Here is an 18,600-nt window from a genome sequence, read left to right as displayed (position 1 = left end):
TCAGTATCCTGTTCCTGCCTTCTCTCCATACCCCCTGATCCCTTTAGCCACAAGGGCCACATCTAACTCCCTCTTAAATATAGCCAATGAACTGGCCTCAACTACCTTCTGCGGCAGAGAATTCCAGAGATTCACCACTCTCTGTGTGAAAAAGGTTTTCCTCATCTCGGTCCTATAAGATTTCCCCCTTATCCTTAAACTGTGACCCCTTGTTCTGGACTTCCCCAACATCGGGAACAATCTTCCTGCATCAAGCCTGTCCAACTCCTTAAGAATTTTGTAAGTTTCTATAAGATCCCCCCTCAATCTTCTAAATTCTAGCGAGTACAAACCGAGTCTATCCAGTCTTTCTTCATATGAAAGTCCTGACATCCCAGGAATCAGTCTGGTGAACCTTCTGTGTACTCCCTCTATGCCTCCTGCACCCATGCAGAACTCACTGACTTCATTAACTTCACCAATTTCCATACTGCATTCAAATTCACTTGGACCATCTCCGATTTCCCTACCATTTCTGTATCTCACCGTCTACATCACAGGAGACAGACTTTTGACCGACATCTACTACAAACCTACTGACTCCCATAGCTATCTAGACTACACTTATTCCCACCCTACTTCCTGTAAAGACTATCCCCTACTCCCAATTCCTCCGTCTAAACCGCATCTGCGCCCAGGATGAGGTTTTCCATAGATCATCGGAGACGTCCTCATTCTTTAGGAAACGGGGGTTCCCCTCTTCCATTATAGATGAGGCTCTCATTAGGGTCTCCTCGATATCCCGCAGCTCTGCCCTTGCTCCCCGTGCCCCCATTTGTAACAAGGACAGAGTCCCCCTTGTCCTCACCTTCCACCCCATCAGCCGTCAGATACAGCAGATAATCCTCCAACACTTTTGCCACCTCCAACGGGATCCCACTACTGGCCACATCTTCCCATCTCCACCCCTTTCTGCTTTCCGCAGAGACCGTTCCTTCTGCAACTCCTATGTCAACTCGTCCCTTCCCACCCAAACCACCCCCTCCCCAGGTACTTTCCCCTGCAACCGCAGGAGATTCAACACCTGTCCCTTTACCTCCCTCCTCGACTCCATCCCCCGATAATCTTTCCAGGTGAGGCAGAGGTTCACTTGCACCTCCTCCAACCTCATCTACTGCATCCGCTGTTCCAGGTGTCAACCTCTACATCAGCGAGACCAAGCGTAGGCTCGGCGATCGTTTCGCTGAACACCCCCGCTCAGTCCGCCTTAACCAACCTGATCTCCCAGTTGCTCAGAACTTTAACTCCTCCTCCCATTCCCAATCTGACCTTTCTGTCCTGGGCCTCCTTCATTGTAAGAGTGAGGCTCAGCACAAATTGGAGGAACAGCACCTCATATTTCACTGGGATAACTTACACACTAGCGGTATGAACATTGACTTCTCTATCTTCAAATAGCCCTTGCTTTCCCTCTCTCTCCATCCCCTCCCCCTTCCCAGTTCTCCCACCAGTCTTACTGCCTCCGACTACATTCTATCTCTGTCCCGCCCACTCCCCTGAAGAAGGGTCTCGACCCAAAACGTCACCCATTTCCTCCAGAGATACTGCCTGTCCCGCTGAGTTACTCCAGCATTTTGTGTCCACCTTCAGTATGAACATTGATCTACTTGAATATTGCACACTTGATATTCTAAAGAATCAAAGCCCTTAAAGCAAAAATTCAGGTCGATAATTAGAAAGTCACGACTCAGGACAGGTAGATGTTTGACATTTCCATTGCACATGCTCCTTCTCAGCACCAGGGGGCGGTGTTGAGCAATTGCCGCGTTGGTTTGTGTCTGTTCACAGGAGCTGAGCAACGGCACCCTCTGCTGGCAGCATATAATATCAATGCTGCTCCACAAAGTACAGATACATAGACCATACAACATAGAACAGTGAAGCCCAAAGCAGGGCCTTCGGCCCACAATGTCTGTGCTGAATATGATGCCATGACCAACTGTTAGCTGCCTGCACATGATCCATATCCCTCCATTCCCTGCATATCCAAGTATCTATACAAAGGTCTCTTGAACGCCATTATCGTACCTGCCTCCACCACCACCCCTAGCAGCACATTCCAAGCACTCATCATCCTCTGTGTTAAAACATTGCACCACATATCTCTGTCTGTGTGTGTGGAGTTCGCACGTCCTTTCAGTGATCGTGTGGGTTTCCTCCGGGTGCCCTGGTTTCACCCCACAAACCAAAGACATACGTTAGGTACGTACGTTAGATGCAGGTTAATTGACCTCTGCAGAATTTCCCATAGTGTGTAGGGAGTGGATGAGAAAGTGGGATAACATAGAACTAGTGTGAACGGATGATCGATAGCCCGTGGACTCGATGGGCCGAAGGGCCTGTTTTTTGTGCAGCAGTATCTCTAAACTAAAATTCATAATTTAGCGCCAAGTGTGACTATTGAAAAATATAAAGCTACAAAATGGCATTTAAGTTTTAATAATTATTTCTCACCTGAGTTCATCGTGGATGGCTGATGGCTGATCTTGGTCACAGCTAAAGAATTTCAATGAAGGTGACAATTCCAACCACAGGATATTCTCTGCCACAGAGTGGAATTCTCTGCCACAGAGTGGAATTCTCTGCCACAGAAGGCAGTGGGGGCCAATTCACTGGATGTTTAAGAAAGTTACATTTAGCTCTTAGGGCTAATGGAGTCAAGGGATATGGGTGGAGAAGCAGGATCTGGGTATCTGATTGTGGATGATCAGCCATGATCATGTTGAATGGCGGTGCTGGCTCGAAGGGCCGAATGGCCTACTCCTGCGCCTATTGTCTATGTTTCTATGGCTCAATTAAATAAAGTGACTTATTGACATTAAGAGAGGACTTTAACAACTGGAAGCTATGGTTTGGAGTGATAGATCGAGTCAGTGGAAGCGGGGTTGGTTTGTATGATGGACTGGGAGAATCCGAGCGTCTCCAATGAGGTAGATGGTAGCTCAGGACCGCTCTCTAGTTGGTGCAGTGCTACTCACACCCATAGTTTAACACCTACCACTGATTGTTGGCGTACACACGCTACATTTTGATAATAATAATAATAATAAATTTTATTTATGGGCGCCTTTCAAGAGTCTCAAGGACACCTTACAAAAATTTAGCAGGTAGAGGAAAAAAAGTAAGGGGAATGAAATAAATAATAGAGACATGACTAGTACACAAAGTGAAGACAGAATTCAATACAAAACACAATATGAGGCAATTAATGCACAGATGAAAAGGGAGGGGGACGTGGGGCTAAGGATAGGCAGAGGTGAAGAGATGGGTCTTGAGGCGAGACTGGAAGATGGTGAGGGACACGGAATTGCGGATCAGTTGGGGGAGGGAGTTCCAGAGCCTGGGAGCTGCCCTGGAGAAAGCTCTGTCCCCAAAACTGCGGAGGTTGGACTTGTGGATGGAGAGGAGACCGGCTGATGTGGATCTGAGGGACCGTGAGGGTTGGTAGGGGGAGAGGAGGTCAGTGAAATATGGGGGGGACAGATGGTGGAGAGCTTTGTAGGTGAGGACCAGGATTTTGTAGGTGATCCGGTGGGAGATGGGAAGCCAGTGAAGTTGTTTGAGGACTGGAGTGATGTGATGCCAGGATTTGGTGTGGGTGATGAGTCGGGCGGCTGCGTTCTGGACCAGTTGGAGTCGGTTGATGTAGGTGGAGCTGATGCCAAGGAGAAGCGAGTTGCAATAGTCCAGTCGGGAGGAGATGAAGGCATGGATGAGTCTTTCAGCAGTGGGAGGTGTGAGAGAGTGTCTGAGTTTGGCGATGTTGCGGAGATGAAAGAAGGTTTTAATGACATGGCGGATGTGAGGCTCAAGGGAGAGGGTGGAATCAAAGATCATGCCAAGGTTGCGGGCCTGGGGAGATGGGGAGACAGTGGTGCCGTCGATGGTGAGAGCCCGCTTACCCATCCTTATTGGAACACATTTTCATTTAGCCTGCAAGCAAATCATGTGTCTGCTAGGTTTTATTTAACTCTTCATTCTATCCTTCTCTCCCTCCTGCACTAATCATTTTTATTGAACTCTTCCTTCTAACCCTCCTTCTATCCCTCTTGTACGCATCCGTTTTATTTAACAGTTCCTTCTAACTCTCTCTCCCTCCTCCACTAAATACTTCAATCTAAATCTTCCTTCTATTCCTCTCTCCCTCCTGTACTAATCATGCTTCCCCCTCCCCCTCACTCACTCACTCACTCACTCACTCACTCACTCACTCACTCACTCACTCACTCACTCACTCATTGAAGCCGTTACATTCTTCCTGTTGGAAGTGCTTCTCAGTTGATGTGGGAAAGTAACCGTGCACTCACCCCCCACGCCACGCTCACGCTCACCCCCACGCCCACGCCCACCCTCACACCCACCCTCACCCCCACCCCTCTGCCACAGCAACCCCACTCTTCCACAGAATGACTTGACTATCCCTCTTTGTCCGTGAAAGCACGTTGGAGATCACGGAGGCCTCTCCCATGGGCCGGCCGGTTACCAAGGCGACAGCCGGCGAGCCTGACACCCGAGCCTCTCCCGTATGCACGGTCGCCACCCAGACTGGCGAAGAAGACCTTACGCCCACCGGCCCGGACTCTGGGCTGAGCCCTGCTGGTCGAGGCACCACCGTGGAGAGGTACAGGATGAGCCCTGGGATCTGCTTGCATTGTACCCGGCCCTGTGTAGCATGGTTAATGGGTGTGAGGAGGGTGGGGGCAGCACAGAGAGATGTTGGGGCAGCAGAACGCCAAGCGAGTGATAGGTGGATACAGGGGAGAATGAGGTTTGAACAGCGGATGCGTGGCGTAAGTGACACTGACTAGAGGTAAAAAGGGAACAAACGGGCGTTGGATAAGGTCAGATTTGGGGTAAAGATGTAAGCCTTAGATATATAGTTGGCAGAGCTACTGGCTCAGCGCCGGAGACCCTGGTTCCACATTGACCTCAAGTGTGATGTGGACCAAACGTGGGCAAATGGCGACAAGCTTAAATGTGGCATCATGGTTGGCATGGACAAGTTGGGCCGAAGGGCCTGTTTCTGTGCTATATGACTCTTATGACTGCAGGAACCAATTATCCAGATCTGAATTTCCTGAACATGAGGTTCCCTTTACATGCAAGACATCTGCAACACTGATGCTTATATTCAAAACATGTGTTAAGTTTGGTAGTATGCTTGAAAAAAATGTTTCTAAAAGTCTTCTTTTTCTCCTCTTCTCACGTTCCAATGTCGTTCCAATGTCGTCTGCTTTGGAAGTTTGCCTTCCGATAGGAATGAAGGCAAATATTCCGTGCCTGCTTCAGCTGCTCTATCCTCACCGGCACCAATCAGCCCATCTACCGGCCTGTCTCATTCCTGCTATCTCTCAACACCACCTTCTCTTCGGTACAGATACATCAACCATTTGAAGTCGAAAAAGTCATGATTTTCTTCATTTAGTTAAAAAAAGCTAGGGTGTAGGAAGGAACTGCAGATGCTGGTTTACACCGAAGATAGACACAAAATGCAGGAGTAACTCAGCAGTTCAGGCAGCATCTCTGGAGAAAAGGAATAGGTGATGTTTCTGTTCAAGACGCTTCTTCATGTTGGAAAGCCTGGATAGACTCGGCTTGTATTCGCTAGAATTTAGAAGATTGAGGGGGAATCTTATAGAAACTTACAAAATTCTTAAGGGGTTGGACAGGCTAGATGCAGATAGATTGTTCCCGATGTTGTTGAAGTCCAGAACAAGGTGTCACAGTTTAAGGATAAAGGGGAAATCTTTTAGGACCGAGATGAGGAAAACATTTTTCACACAGAGAGTAGTGAATCTGTGGAATTCACTGCCACAGAAGATAGTTGAGGCTTGTTCATTGGCTATATTTAAGAGGGAGTTAGATGTGGCCCTCGTGGCTAAAGGGATCAGGGGGTATGGAGAGAAGGCAGGTACAGGATATTGAGTTGGATGATCAGCCATGATCATATTGAATGGAGGTGCAGGCTCGACGGGCCGAATGGCCTACTCCTGCACCTATTTTCTATGTTTCTATGTTTCGGACTTCTTCATGGGGTGGTTCTGGGACTCCAGAACTCACTGTTGAGCCTTCCCGAGGTGTCGTGTGCCTAACTCAAGGAAACACCCAACAGTGAAGGGAGGAGCCCACTTGATAGCCCCAATGATATACTGGCATCTACATGCCTAGTTTAAAGTTGTCCCATAGTGTAAATGTGTAAAAACATTTTAGATTCTCTTGTGGGATTGGGTTTCTTGATTAAACATTTATCTCGTTGTTTGTTCACATGTCGGTAGTTTATTACTGAATATGACGTTAATTTTAATTTTAGTTTTAGAGATCCGGCATGGAAACAGGCCCTTTGGCCCACCCAGTCCGCACCGACCGGCGATCCCCGCACACTGTCTTACATTTATACCAAGCCAATTAATCTACAAACATGTATGTCTTTGGAGTGTGGGAGGAAACGGGACATCTTGGAAAAAACCCACGCAGGTCACGGGGAGAGAATGTACAAACTCTGTACAGACAGCACCCGTAGTCAGGATCGAACCGGGGTCTCTGGTGCTGTAAGGCAGTAGCTCTACCGCTGCGCCACCGTGCCACAATTTAGATTCTGCTTTGGCATTAAGTTTGGTTTTCTTGGTTGAGTGTTTATCCTGGTGTTGTAGCACAAGTTTTAACAGTAATTGGTGAACATGATGCCAAGATAAACTAATCTCATCTGCCTGCCCTTGGTCCATATTCCTCCTTCCCCTGCACATCCATGTAAAGCCAATCTAAAAGCCTCTGAAACACCCCTATCATGTCCGTCTCCATCAGCACCCCTGGCATTTCAGGCCCCCACTGCTCTCTGGGTAAAAAACCTGCCTTCACATATCTTTAAAATTGTGCAAGTCTCACTGACCAACATGCCCCACCTACACTAGTCCCACCTGCCTGCATTTGGCCCATATCCCTTTAAACTGATCCTATCCATGCACCCGTCCAAATGTTTTTTGATCGTTGTGATAGTCCCAGCCACAACTAACTCCTGTGGCAGCTTGTTCCATACACCCACCACCCTTTGTGTAAAGAAGTTCATATTAAAACCTTCCCCCCCTCACCTTAAACTTATGTCCTCTTGTTCTTGATTACCCTACTCTGGGTAAAAGACTGTGCACCTACCCTATCTAATCCACTCATGATGTTATGCACCTCTATAAACCAACCCCTCAGCCTCCCGCGCTCCAAGGAATAAAGCTGTAGCCCGACCAACCTCTCCCGATAACTCAGAATCTGGAGTCAGAGCGACATCCTATAGATTTTCTCTGCACCCTTTCCAGATGAGCAGTTATTGCAGAGGATCGACAGGGAAACAGATAAACCAGCAGGGTGGCACACACAGCAGCACAGCGGTAGAGTTGCTGCCTTACAGCGCCAGAGACCCGGGGTCGATCCGGACTACCAGTGCAGTCTGTACAGAGTTCTCCCTGTGACTGCGTGGGTTTTCTCCGGGTGCTCCGGATTCCTCCCACATTCCAAAGATATGCAAGTTTATAGGTTAATTGCCCTCTGTAAATTGTAAAATTGTCTCTAAAATCTAAACACAACTTTTAGAAGAGTTACACCACACCAGCTGTTGACCAGTCAATCGACTGATGTGTTGCCTCCACTGATAAGTATTGCCCGCAGTGATTGAAAATCATCATTGTTGCTTTACTTTAGACTTTAGAGATACAGCACCGCAAAACAGGCCCTTTGGCCCACCTTGCTGACCAGCGATCACCCTGTACACTAGCGCTATCCTACACACTAGGGACAATTTACAATTTTACCAACGTCAAGTCAAGTCCAGTCAAGTGAGTTTAGTGTCATGAGTCCCTGATAAGACAATGAAATTCTTGCTTTGCTTCAGCACAACAGAACATAGTAGGCATTGACTACAAAGCAGATCAGTGTGTCCATATACCATTATATAACTATATACACACATGAATAATTAAACTGATAAAGTGCAAATAACAGATAATGGGTTATTAATGTTCAGAGTTTTGTTCGAGCCAGGTTTAATAGCCTGATGGCTGAGGGGAAGTAGCTATTCCCGAACCTGGTTGTTGCAGTCTTCAGGCTCCTGTACCTTCTAACCTGAAGGTAGCAGGGAGATGAGTGTGTGGCCAGGATGGTGTGGGTCTTTGATGATACTGCCAGCCTTTTTGAGGCAGCAACTGCGTGTCTGCATGTCTTTGGGATATGGGAGGAAACTGGAGCACCCGGAGAAAACCCACACAGTCAAGGGGGAACGTGCAAACTCCATACAAACAGCACCCGTAGTCAGGATCGAACCTGGGTCTCTGGTGCTGTAAGGCAGCAACTCCACTGCTGCACCACCATGCCAATTTAATCCCGTATTTCAAATGAGGAGCACCGTATAAAGATGTTTCTGATCCACCTGATGAATTGTGACCTAGGGGTGTGGGCCGTGTTTTGTTCCGAACAAGCCACATCGATGATGGTAGAAACTCATGTGTGGAATTTCTTCAGATAGGGGGTGGTGAATCTTGGGAATTCATTGCCACAGACAGCGGTGGAGGCCAAGTCATTGGGTATCTTTAAAGCAGAGATTGATATGTTCTTGATTAGTAGGGACGTCAAAGACTTTGGGAAGAAGGCAGGAGAATGGGGATAAGAGGGAAACGTAGATCAGCCCTGATTGAATGTTGGAAGACTTAAGAGGCCGAGTTACCTAATTCAGATCCCATGCCTTATCGACGTAGATTTGCGATAAGAGGCTGAGACAACCAGAGGGCAAGTGTCTTTCTTGTTTTAAAACGTACAGTTTTGGTCTCCAAATCTGAGGAAGGACATTATTGCCATAGAGGGAGTGCAGAGAAGGTTCACCAGACTGATTCCTGGGATGTCAGGACTGTCTTATCAAGAAAGACTGGATAGACTTGGTTTATACTCTCTAGAATTTAGGAGATTGAGAGGGAATCTTATAGAAACTTACAAAATTCTTAAGGGGTTGGACAGGCTAGATGCAGGAAGATTGCTCCCGATGTTGGGGAAGTCCAGGACAAGGAGTCACAGCTTAAGGATAAGGGGGAAATCCTTTAAAACCGAGATGAGAAGAACTTTTTTCATCATGGTGAATCTCTGGAACTCTCTGCCACAGAGGGTAGTCGAGGCCAGTTCATTGGCTATATTTAAGAGGGAGTTAGATGTGACCCTTGTGGCTAAGGGGATCAGAGGGTATGGAGAGAAGGCAGGTACGGGATACTGAGTTGGATGATCAGCCATGATCATATTGAATGGCGGTGCAGGCTCGAAGGGCCGAATGGCCTACTCCTGCACCTAATTTCTATGTTTCTATGTTTCTAAAATGTTTTCTCTGGATCGCCGTAGACCTATCAGGTTAATAAAATAAGTAAATAAAATAAGGAGAGGTATAGAAAAGTGTAGATAGTCAGAACCTTTTTGCCCATGGGTGAAAAAAAATCAAATGCTAGAGGAGATAGCTTTACGGTGAAAAGGGCAAAGTTTAAAGGAGATGTGTGGGGCAAGTGTTTTTACACAGAGAGTGGTGAGTGCCTGGAACGTGCTGCCAAGGGGTGGTGGTGGAGGCAGATATGATTGTGGCATTTAAGAGGCATTTAGATAGCCACGTGGCTATGCAGGGTAATGAGGGATATGGATTATGTGCAGGTAGATAAGAGTTGGTATGCATCATGTTTAGCACAGACATTGTGGGCTGAAGGGCCTGTCCTCTGCTGTACTGTTCTATGTTTCAAAATTGCCCAATAATTATCATCACTGCGCCCAACGTATTGAACAACATAGAGACTGGACTCTCCCAGATGTCAAGGTGGCACGGTGGCGCAGCGAAAGAGCTGTTGCCTTACAACGCCAGAGACGTCAGGTTCAATCCTGACTACAGGTGCTGTCTGTATGGAGTTAGTAAGTTCTGCCTGTGACCGCGGGGGTTATCGGGAGCTCTGGTTTCCTCCCAAACTCCAAAGATGTCCAGGTTTATAGGTGAATTGGTTTCTGTATAAATTGTCCCGAGTGTGTAGGACAGTGTCAGTGTCTAGCGGGGTGATTGCTGTACGGGGTGAGCAGCAATCCGGGTACGCGGTGAGCCGAAGAGCCTGTTTCTACAATCGCTGTGTCTATAAAGTCTAAAGTAAATCAAATGCATCTTCTAAGTGCGTGAATTTGGATGCATATCCCAAACTGGTGTTACATTTATACATGTTGTGTATTCTGTCTCATTTTCTCTCTGCCTATCCTTCGTCTCTTTCTTTTCATCCCTTCAGAAGGATCTGCTTGGACAATCCTTTAGATGCTTTACCCAAGGGTGCTCCGCACCCACCTCCACTCTGCCGTGACCCAAGGGCCAATGCCCACATTGCCTCTCTTTCTGCCGTAAAGATCGCAAAAGCGAGGTAGTGTTGATCATTATCTTGCTTCTTCCGCCTTGTGATACAACGCTGCCTTTGCAAATATGTTGGGAGCTGGTGGAAAGAGCATTCTCAAGTAACCATATGTCCTCATAAAGCCGGCCTCAGTATGCAGATAAGGGTAAAAGGTGCACGATAAAGTCCGATCAAAGCAGGAAGGTGCAGAGCAGTTGCACGGGTTGTTGCCAGGACTCAAGGGGCTGAGCTGCAGGGAGAGGTTGAGCAGGCTGGGACTCTATACCTTGGAGAACAGAAGGATGAGGTGTGATCTCATAGTGATGTATAAAATCATGAGAGGAATAGATCGGGTAGAGTCTCTTGCCCAGAGTAGGGGAATCCAGAACTAGAGGACATAGTCTTAAGGTGAAGGGGAAGAATTTAATAGGAATCTGAGGGTGTAACTTTTGCACACAAAGAATGGTGGGTGTGTGGAACGATAGTTGAGGTAGGGACCATCGCAACTTTTGAGAAACATTTGGACAGGTACATTGGATAGGATAGATTTAGAGGGATGTGAGCCAAACATAGGTAGGTGGGACGAGTGGGGCATGTTGGTCAGTGTGGGGATTGGGCCAAACGGCCTGTTTCCACGCTGACAAACTCGATGATTCTCTGAATAAAAGTGGAGCAGATAAATGGAACGGTTTTTGACTCAGTGAAACCCTGTGTATGGAGCTGTACGCTCTCTCAATAAAGGACAGGCTTGCAAATCTAGAGGTAGGAGACGGTATAGAACACATCATTGACAAAGGAAAGATGGAGCCCACAATGGTTCATTGTTGGCTGTGTAACAGGTGATAACGAAAGGATACAAACAGTGAAACTAGCAAATACGACTGGGGGAGGGGGGGGGGGGGATATGGAGAGAGAGGGAATGCAAGGGTTACTTGATATTAGAGAAAACAATGTTCATACCCCTGGGGTGTAAGCTGCCCAAGCAAAATATGAGGTGCTGTTCCTCCAATTTGCATGTGGCCTCACTCTGGTGGTGGAGAAGGCCCAGAACAGTAAGGTCAGTGTGGGAATGGGTAGTGGAGTTAAAATGTTTGGATATGTTACCGGTATGCTGAGGATGGCTTGACTGTAATCATGTATAGTCTTTTCTTTGACTGGATTGGACACAACAAAAACTTATCATTGCAGCTTGGGGCACATGACATAATAAACTGGACTGAACATGACATGAAGGTTAACTCTTTGAAGTACAGGTTATGTGAGGGAGGGGCAGATCTTTCTCGAAACATTTCTATCTGAGGTTAGATGGTGTGTTTTAGGTTTATTATTGTCACGTGTAGCGAGGTATAGTGGAGAGCTTTGTTTTGCATGCGACCTAATCAGACCAGATAATACAGTAAATTTGAGGAAGGACATCCTTGTGATTGAGGCAGTGCAGCGTAGGTTCACAAGATTGATCCCTGGGATGGCGGGACTGTCATATGAGGAAAGATTGAAAAGACTAGTCTTGTATTCACTGGAGTTTAGAAGGATGAGGGGGGGATTTTTATAGAAACATATAAAATTATAAAAGGACTGGACAAGCTAGATGAAGGAAAAATGTTCCCAATGTTGGGCGAGTCCAGAACCAGGGGCCACAGTCTTAGAATAAAGGGGAGGCCATTTAAGACTGAGGTGAGAAAAAACTTATTCACCCAGAGAGTTGTGAATTTATGGAATTCCCTGCCACAGAGGGCAGTGGAGGCCAAATCGCTGGATGGATTTAAGAGAGAGTTAGATAGAGCACTAGGGGCTAGTGGGGTCAAGGGATATGGGGAGAAGGCAGGCACGGGTTATTGATACAGGACGATCAGCCATGATCATAATGAATGGCGGTGCTGGCTCGAAGGGCCGAATGCCCTCCTCCTGCGCCTATTTTCTATGTTTCTATGTTTCTAAATAAATACAATCAAGTCCAACTCAAGTACAGTGGGCAGAGCAAAGAGGAAGATACAGAGTACAGAATATAGTTCTCAGCATTGTAGCGCACCAGTTCCAGAGACAAAGTCCAATGTTCTCAATGGGGTAGAGGTGAATCGGACAGTGCACTAGCTGATCAGAAGTTTGATAACAGAGGGGAAGAAGCTGTCCCTGAATCTGGAGGTGCGCGCTTTCAAGCTTCTGTATCTCCTGCCAGATGGGAGCAGGGAGGGGAAGGAATGACTGGTCTTTGATGCAAGTGGGTCTCTTTCCACCCTGTTGTGTTCTCTGTGCAAAGATTCTTCAGAGGCCTGGAAGCTAAGGTTACAGAGATGCCTCCACTCGTGCCGAGCGCTGTGCCCGGTGTTACTGGAGGCACCCCTCACTCGCTAGACTCTGGGAAATGTACAGTGGCCGTACAGACCTGTGACATCCTGGTGCCTGATGATGCATCAACCACGCCACTGTCCGTCGGAGCCGCGGACCCCACCGACAATGCTCCACCCCTCTCCGCCAGGTACAGTGAGCGACATCCGGCGAGAGCTCCAGTGTGTAGGAAGGAACTGCAGATGGTGGTTTACACCAAAGACAGACACAAAATGCTGCAGTAACTCAGCGAGCCACGCAGCGTCTCTGGAGGAAAGGAATAGTTTTGTGTCGAGACCCTTCTTCAGACTGAGAGTCAGGGGAGAGGGGAGACTGGGGACCTGTACAAAGAATACAAGAATAAAAGGTATGAAAAGGACAAATCAAGGCCCTGGCTTGTCAGAAGGTATGATCAGGGAAAGGTGGAGCCCACAATGGTCCATTGTTGGCTGTTTAAGAGGTGATAACGAGTGGATATGAACAGTGCAACTAATCAGGACAACAGCGAAACTAGAAGGATGACTGGGGTGGGGGGGGGTTACAGGGAGATGGAGAAGTGTGAACTGTTGTTTTGTTCCCTTTAATAACAGAGAAGGTTAACATATAAGATATTGGAGCAGAATTAGGCCATTTGGCCCATCGAGTCTACTCCACCATTCAGTCATGGCTGATTTATCTTTCCCTCTCAACCCCCTTCTCCCTATAACCTATGCAGGCATAAGGAACTATAAATGGGTCTGACCCAAAACGTCGCCTATCCATTTTGTCCAGAGACGCTGCCTGAGGCACTGACTTGCTCCAGCACTTTGTATTTAATTTAGCTTAGTTTAGAGATACAGCGTGGAACCAAGTCCTTTGGACCACCGGGTCCGCGCTGACCAGCCATCATCCGTTGACACTAGTACGTTACATAGGGATATCTGCACACATAGGATCCTGACATAAACAGGGACAATTTTACAGAAGTCAATTAACCTACAAGCCTGAAGGAAGGCACTGGTTTATACCAAAGATGGACACAGAGTGTTGGAGTAACTCAGCGGGTCAGGCAGCATCTCTGGAGAACTATCACACATCCTTTTTCTCCAGAGATGCTGCTGACCCACTGCGTTACTCCAGCACTTTGTGTCTAACGTACAAACCTGCACGTCTTTGGAATGGCTCTGCTGGTCGTTGCTGCCTCACAGCGCCAGAGACCCGGGGTCAACCCTGACCTCGGGTGTTGTCTAAATGGAGTTTGCAAGTTCTCTGTCACCATGTGGGTTTTCTCTGGGTGCTCCGGTTTACTCCCATACACGTGCAGGTTTGTAGGTTAATCGGCTTTGGTAAAATTGTAATTGTCCCGAGTGCTTCTGTACGGGGATCGCTGGTCAGCGAAAAATGTTTGTAGTTGCTTCTTCATGTCATTTTATCACCACCGAATCTATACATCTTTCTCTTTTCTTTCTTCCTTTCTTGATCCCTTTCTCTCTGCCCCTTCCTCTCTTTCCCTCACCACCTTCTACTCTCCTTTGCCACTTCTCTCCTTCCCTCTCGACCCCCTCTTGCCCCCCTCTCCATCTTGTGCTGTCACCTTCTACTCTCCTCTCTTTCCCCCTCCCCCTCTCCCTCTCTCCTCTCACACCTCTCTCCCCTCCCTCTTGCCCCCCTCTCCTCAAACTCACGACCACCTGCTCTCTGCTGTCACCTTACTCTCCTCTTCCCCCTCCCACTCCTCTCTCCTCTCTCTCTCTCTCCCCCCCTGACCCTCTCCCCCTCCACCGTCACATCTCCTTCCCCCCCTGTCCTTCTCTCCCCTCCCCCGTCTCTTTCTCTCTCTCCCGTCAACCCCTCTCCCCCTCCCTAACTCCCTCCCTCCCCTCTCCCTCAAACTCATGACCACCTGCTCTCTCTCATTCTCCTTTTCTTGCTCCCCTCCCCTCCCCCCCCCTCCTCTCTCTCACTCTCTCCCCTCTCTCTCTCTCTCTCTCTCTCTCCCCCTTGACCCTCCCCCTCCCCCGTCACGTCTCTCCTCCCCTCTCCCCTGTCATTCTCTCCCCTCTTTGTCTCTTTCTCCCCTCTTTCTCTTTCCTCTCTGTCTTTCTCCCCCTCTCTCATCTCCTCTCTCATTCTCTCTCACCATCTCTCTCTTTTCCCCCTTTCTCTTCCCCCTGTCCCTTTATCCCTCTCTTTCTCCCCCCCCCATCTCTCCCCCCCTCTCTCTTTCCCCCCTCTCCCTTCCCCTCCCCTCTGTTTCTCTCCCCCCTCTCTCCTCTCTCTCTCTCTCTCTCCCTCTCTCTGTCCCCTCTCTCTCTGAACCTCACACTCCCATCTGCCTTTCCCCCCTCCCCTCTGTGTTTCTCTCACCCCTCCCCCTGTCTCTCTCTACCCCTCTGGTGCTCAGGACACGCTTTGAGAGCCCATTGGAAGCTCTCCCCAGGGCATCCTTTCGCTCCCCGGTCTGGAAGCAGAGCCCCAGGGCCAGGATTGCAGCCGCCACCATCACCACTGTTCTCTCAGCCCAGGCCAGGTAGAATGAGCCGCAGCCCAGCCCCGCCTTCCCTCCCGCACCACCCCGCACCAGTGCAGCAGCTGCACATGGAGCCTTGGCAGTAATGCAGTTACAGCATCAGAAGAAATGAGGCATTGGAGGTCAGACTGCCCCAGAGCAGATCATAAGTTCTAAGAGCAGAATTAGGCCATTCGGCTCATCAAGTCCATGCTGCCATTCAATCATGGCTGATCTATCTTTCCCTCTCAACCCCATTCTCCTGCCTTCTCCCCATAACCCCTGACGCTCTTACTAATCAAGAATCTATCAATCTCTACCTTGAAAATATCAGTTGACTTGGCCTCCACAGCCATCTGTGGCAATGAATTCCACAGATTCACCAGCCTCTGAATAAAGAAATTCCTCTTCATCTCCTTTATAAAGGTACGAGCTTTTATTCTGAGGCTACGGCCTCTGGTCCTTGACGCCCCCATAGGTCATACATCCTCTCCACATCCACTCTGTCCAAGCCTTTCACTATTTGGTAAGTGTGAAGGACACTCTCCCCTCATCCTTCTAAACTCCAGCGAGTACAGGCCCAGTGCTGGCAAACGCTCATCGTATGTGCTAGCACTGTTTCTACTCAGGTAGATATTAGAGGTCACCTGACACTACCCCTAGAAGTGTAGGAAGGAACTGCAGATGCTGGATTATATCGAAATTGGTGAAACTATTGACACTCTGGTGTTGCTGGTGGGATCTAGCTGTGTGGAAATGGATTGTTGCATTTGACCAGTGCAACACATCAACAATGAATCACTGCCCCCTGCAGTGTTAGCTCTGAAAAAAGCCATTGTGTAAATACAATAACTAAACATGTCTTCCATCAAGTCAGCATGGACAAGTGGGGCCGAAGGGCCATCTTTCCGTGCTGTTGGACTCTCAAAGAGATATTTTCACTCTTTCTCTGAACCTCACACTCCCATCTGCCTTTCCCCCCTCTGCCACCCCTCCCCTCTGTGTTTCAGCAGGGAAGCAGATCCCACAATAGGATGAAATACAGTCCTTTCCTCATTCTTCCCCATACTGGCCCACAATCGTTTTTTCTCCCTTCTAAAGTCCAAAAATCCGTCTATTGGCTCAGATCCAATCTGTGCATGAGGGGAATAGAGAGGGTGGATGCAGAGAGTCTTTTACCCAGGGAATCCAGAACCAGAGGACATAGGTTTAAGGTGAGAGGGGCAGGATCTAATAGGAACCTGAGGGGCAACTTTTTCACACAGAGGTTGGTGGGTATAGGGAACGGGCTGCCAGAGGAGGCAGTTAAAAGACACTTGTACGTGTACATGGATAGGAAAGGCTTAGAGGAAGGTGCCAAACGCAGGCGAATAGAATAGGGCTCGATGGGGCATCTTGGTTGAATGGATGAGTTGGGCCTAAAGGCCTGTTTCCATGCTGTATGACTATGACTGATCACCCTATGACACTGAACATAGAACAGTACAGCACAGGAATAGGCCCTTCGACCTGCAATACCTGTGCCTGAACATGATGCCAAAACCAACTCTTAACTGCCTCCACATAATCCATATCCACCCATTCCCTACATATCCATGTTGTTGTCCTAATGTATCTTAAACGCCACTGTCATATCTGCCTCCACCACCACCCTTGTCAGTGCGTTCCAGGCACCCACCACCCTGTGTACAAAACGTGCCCCGCACATCGCCATTAAACTTTGCCTCTCTCACCTTAAAGCTATGCCCTCTACTCTTTGACCTTTCCACTCTGGGTCAAAGGTTCTGACTGTCTACCCCATCTATGCCTCTCAATTTTATTTAAATGATTTAAATGTTTTATTTTCAAATAAATAAAACGTCTTTGTTTTCTGTTTCGTTGAGCTTTTTCTTTTGCATTTTCTTCTCTTCATCTTTCATTTCTCTTCTGCTCTACGGGGCAATGAATGGCCGGTGCTCCAGGCTGTCTGATCCCATTGTGTCCCGCTCTCTACTGGACGCTCTGCTCATTACCCCGGTTACCGAGCCTCCCGCTGCACTCTGTAAGCAGCCCCAACGCCGCTCCACCCATTCCCTCTCCGCACAGAAGGCCAAGAGGTAAGAGAGAGCCTGCATGGTGTGCGCTGGGGCAGCTTACAACCCAGTGGTATGACTATTGACTTCTCTAACTTCATGTAACCCTTGCTTTCCCTCTCACTCCATTCCTCCCCAACCCTATTTCTTCAATGTCCTATTAATTTTACTCCTGACTAATGAACGCAAGCATACCATGTGTCCCGCTGAGTTACTCCAGCATTTTGTGCTTCCCTTCGGTTTAAACCAGCATCTGCAGTTCCTTCCTACACATCCCATATGCCTTCTTTACCACTTAAAATAAATGATTTGGGGAACTAGGGTTTGTATAGAAACATAGAAATTAGGTGCAGGAGTAGGCCATTCGGCCCTTCGAGCCTGCACCGCCATTCAATATGATCATGGCTGATCATCCAACTCAGTATCCCGTACCTGCCTTCTCTCCATACCCCCTGATCCCCTTAGCCACAAGGGCCACATCTAACTCCCTCTTAAATATAGCTCGTTGTCACCTTCCCCTCAGCCAACAATGAACCATTGTCGGAGGGAACTGCAGATGCTGGTTTGCATTGAAGATCGACACAAAATGCTGGAGTAATTCAGCGGGCCAGGCAGCATCTATGGAGAGCAGGAATGGGTGACGTTTCGTGTTCGGAAGAAGGGTCTCGACCCGAAACTTCACCCATTCCTTCTCTCCAAAGATGCTGCCTGTCCCGCTGAGTGACTCCAGCATTTTGCGTCTATCTTTGGTGTGCTACCCCCACCTCTACCCATGCTTGTTGTGTGCATGCTGCCCCTGAAAGCATTGCCACATTCACCCTACTTACTCTCACATGGTCCATGTTTCTTTACCCCAAAAATAAGTTCCATGAGTGCCATTGCCCAAAGTGTTTGAGGTTTAACACACTTATGAATTAATAACCTGCTCAGATTATTTCTTGTGATATGTGGCATGTGCAAACAGTTTTCCAATAGTCTAGTTTAGTCTAAAGATATGGCGTGGAAACAGGCCCTTTGGGCGAGCGAGTCCGTGCCGACCTGCGATCGCCCCGTACACTAGCACTATCCTACACGCTAGGGACAATTTACAATTTTTACCAAAGCCAATTAACCAACAAACATTTATGTCTTTGGAGTGTGAGAGGAATCCGGAGCACCCGGAGAAACGCACGCGGTCACGGGGGGGTCATTCCGTACAGGCAGCACCCGTGGTCTGGATCGAACCTGGGTCTCTGGCGCTGTAAAGCAGCAACTCTACCACTGTACCACCCCTGAAGAAGGTTCCCGACAGGTCCTCCAGAGA

General features: G+C 48.2%; 1 protein-coding gene across 8 annotated transcripts in view; it reads left to right on the top strand.

The window, feature by feature from the left end:
- Window positions 1-18,600, top strand: part of LOC129700757 (PDZ and LIM domain protein 5-like) — a 214,609-nt gene that overhangs the window by 164,057 nt on the left and 31,952 nt on the right. For 7 of the 8 annotated variants that reach the window (XM_055641485.1, XM_055641479.1, XM_055641470.1 and 4 more), the window contains 6 exons: window positions 4,478-4,660; window positions 5,282-5,410; window positions 10,314-10,442; window positions 12,670-12,888; window positions 15,121-15,246; window positions 17,187-17,321. In XM_055641485.1, the coding sequence (XP_055497460.1) occupies window positions 4,478-4,660; window positions 5,282-5,410; window positions 10,314-10,442; window positions 12,670-12,888; window positions 15,121-15,246; window positions 17,187-17,321 (921 nt within the window). The remainder of the gene's footprint in view (window positions 1-4,477; window positions 4,661-5,281; window positions 5,411-10,313; window positions 10,443-12,669; window positions 12,889-15,120; window positions 15,247-17,186; window positions 17,322-18,600) is intronic. The other variant, XM_055641452.1, reaches the window with a different exon arrangement.

The sequence above is a fragment of the Leucoraja erinacea genome, chromosome 1, assembly GCF_028641065.1.
Source record: "Leucoraja erinacea ecotype New England chromosome 1, Leri_hhj_1, whole genome shotgun sequence".
Taxonomy (NCBI): Eukaryota; Metazoa; Chordata; class Chondrichthyes; order Rajiformes; family Rajidae; genus Leucoraja; species Leucoraja erinaceus.
This window is presented reverse-complemented; position numbering and strand designations above follow the sequence as displayed.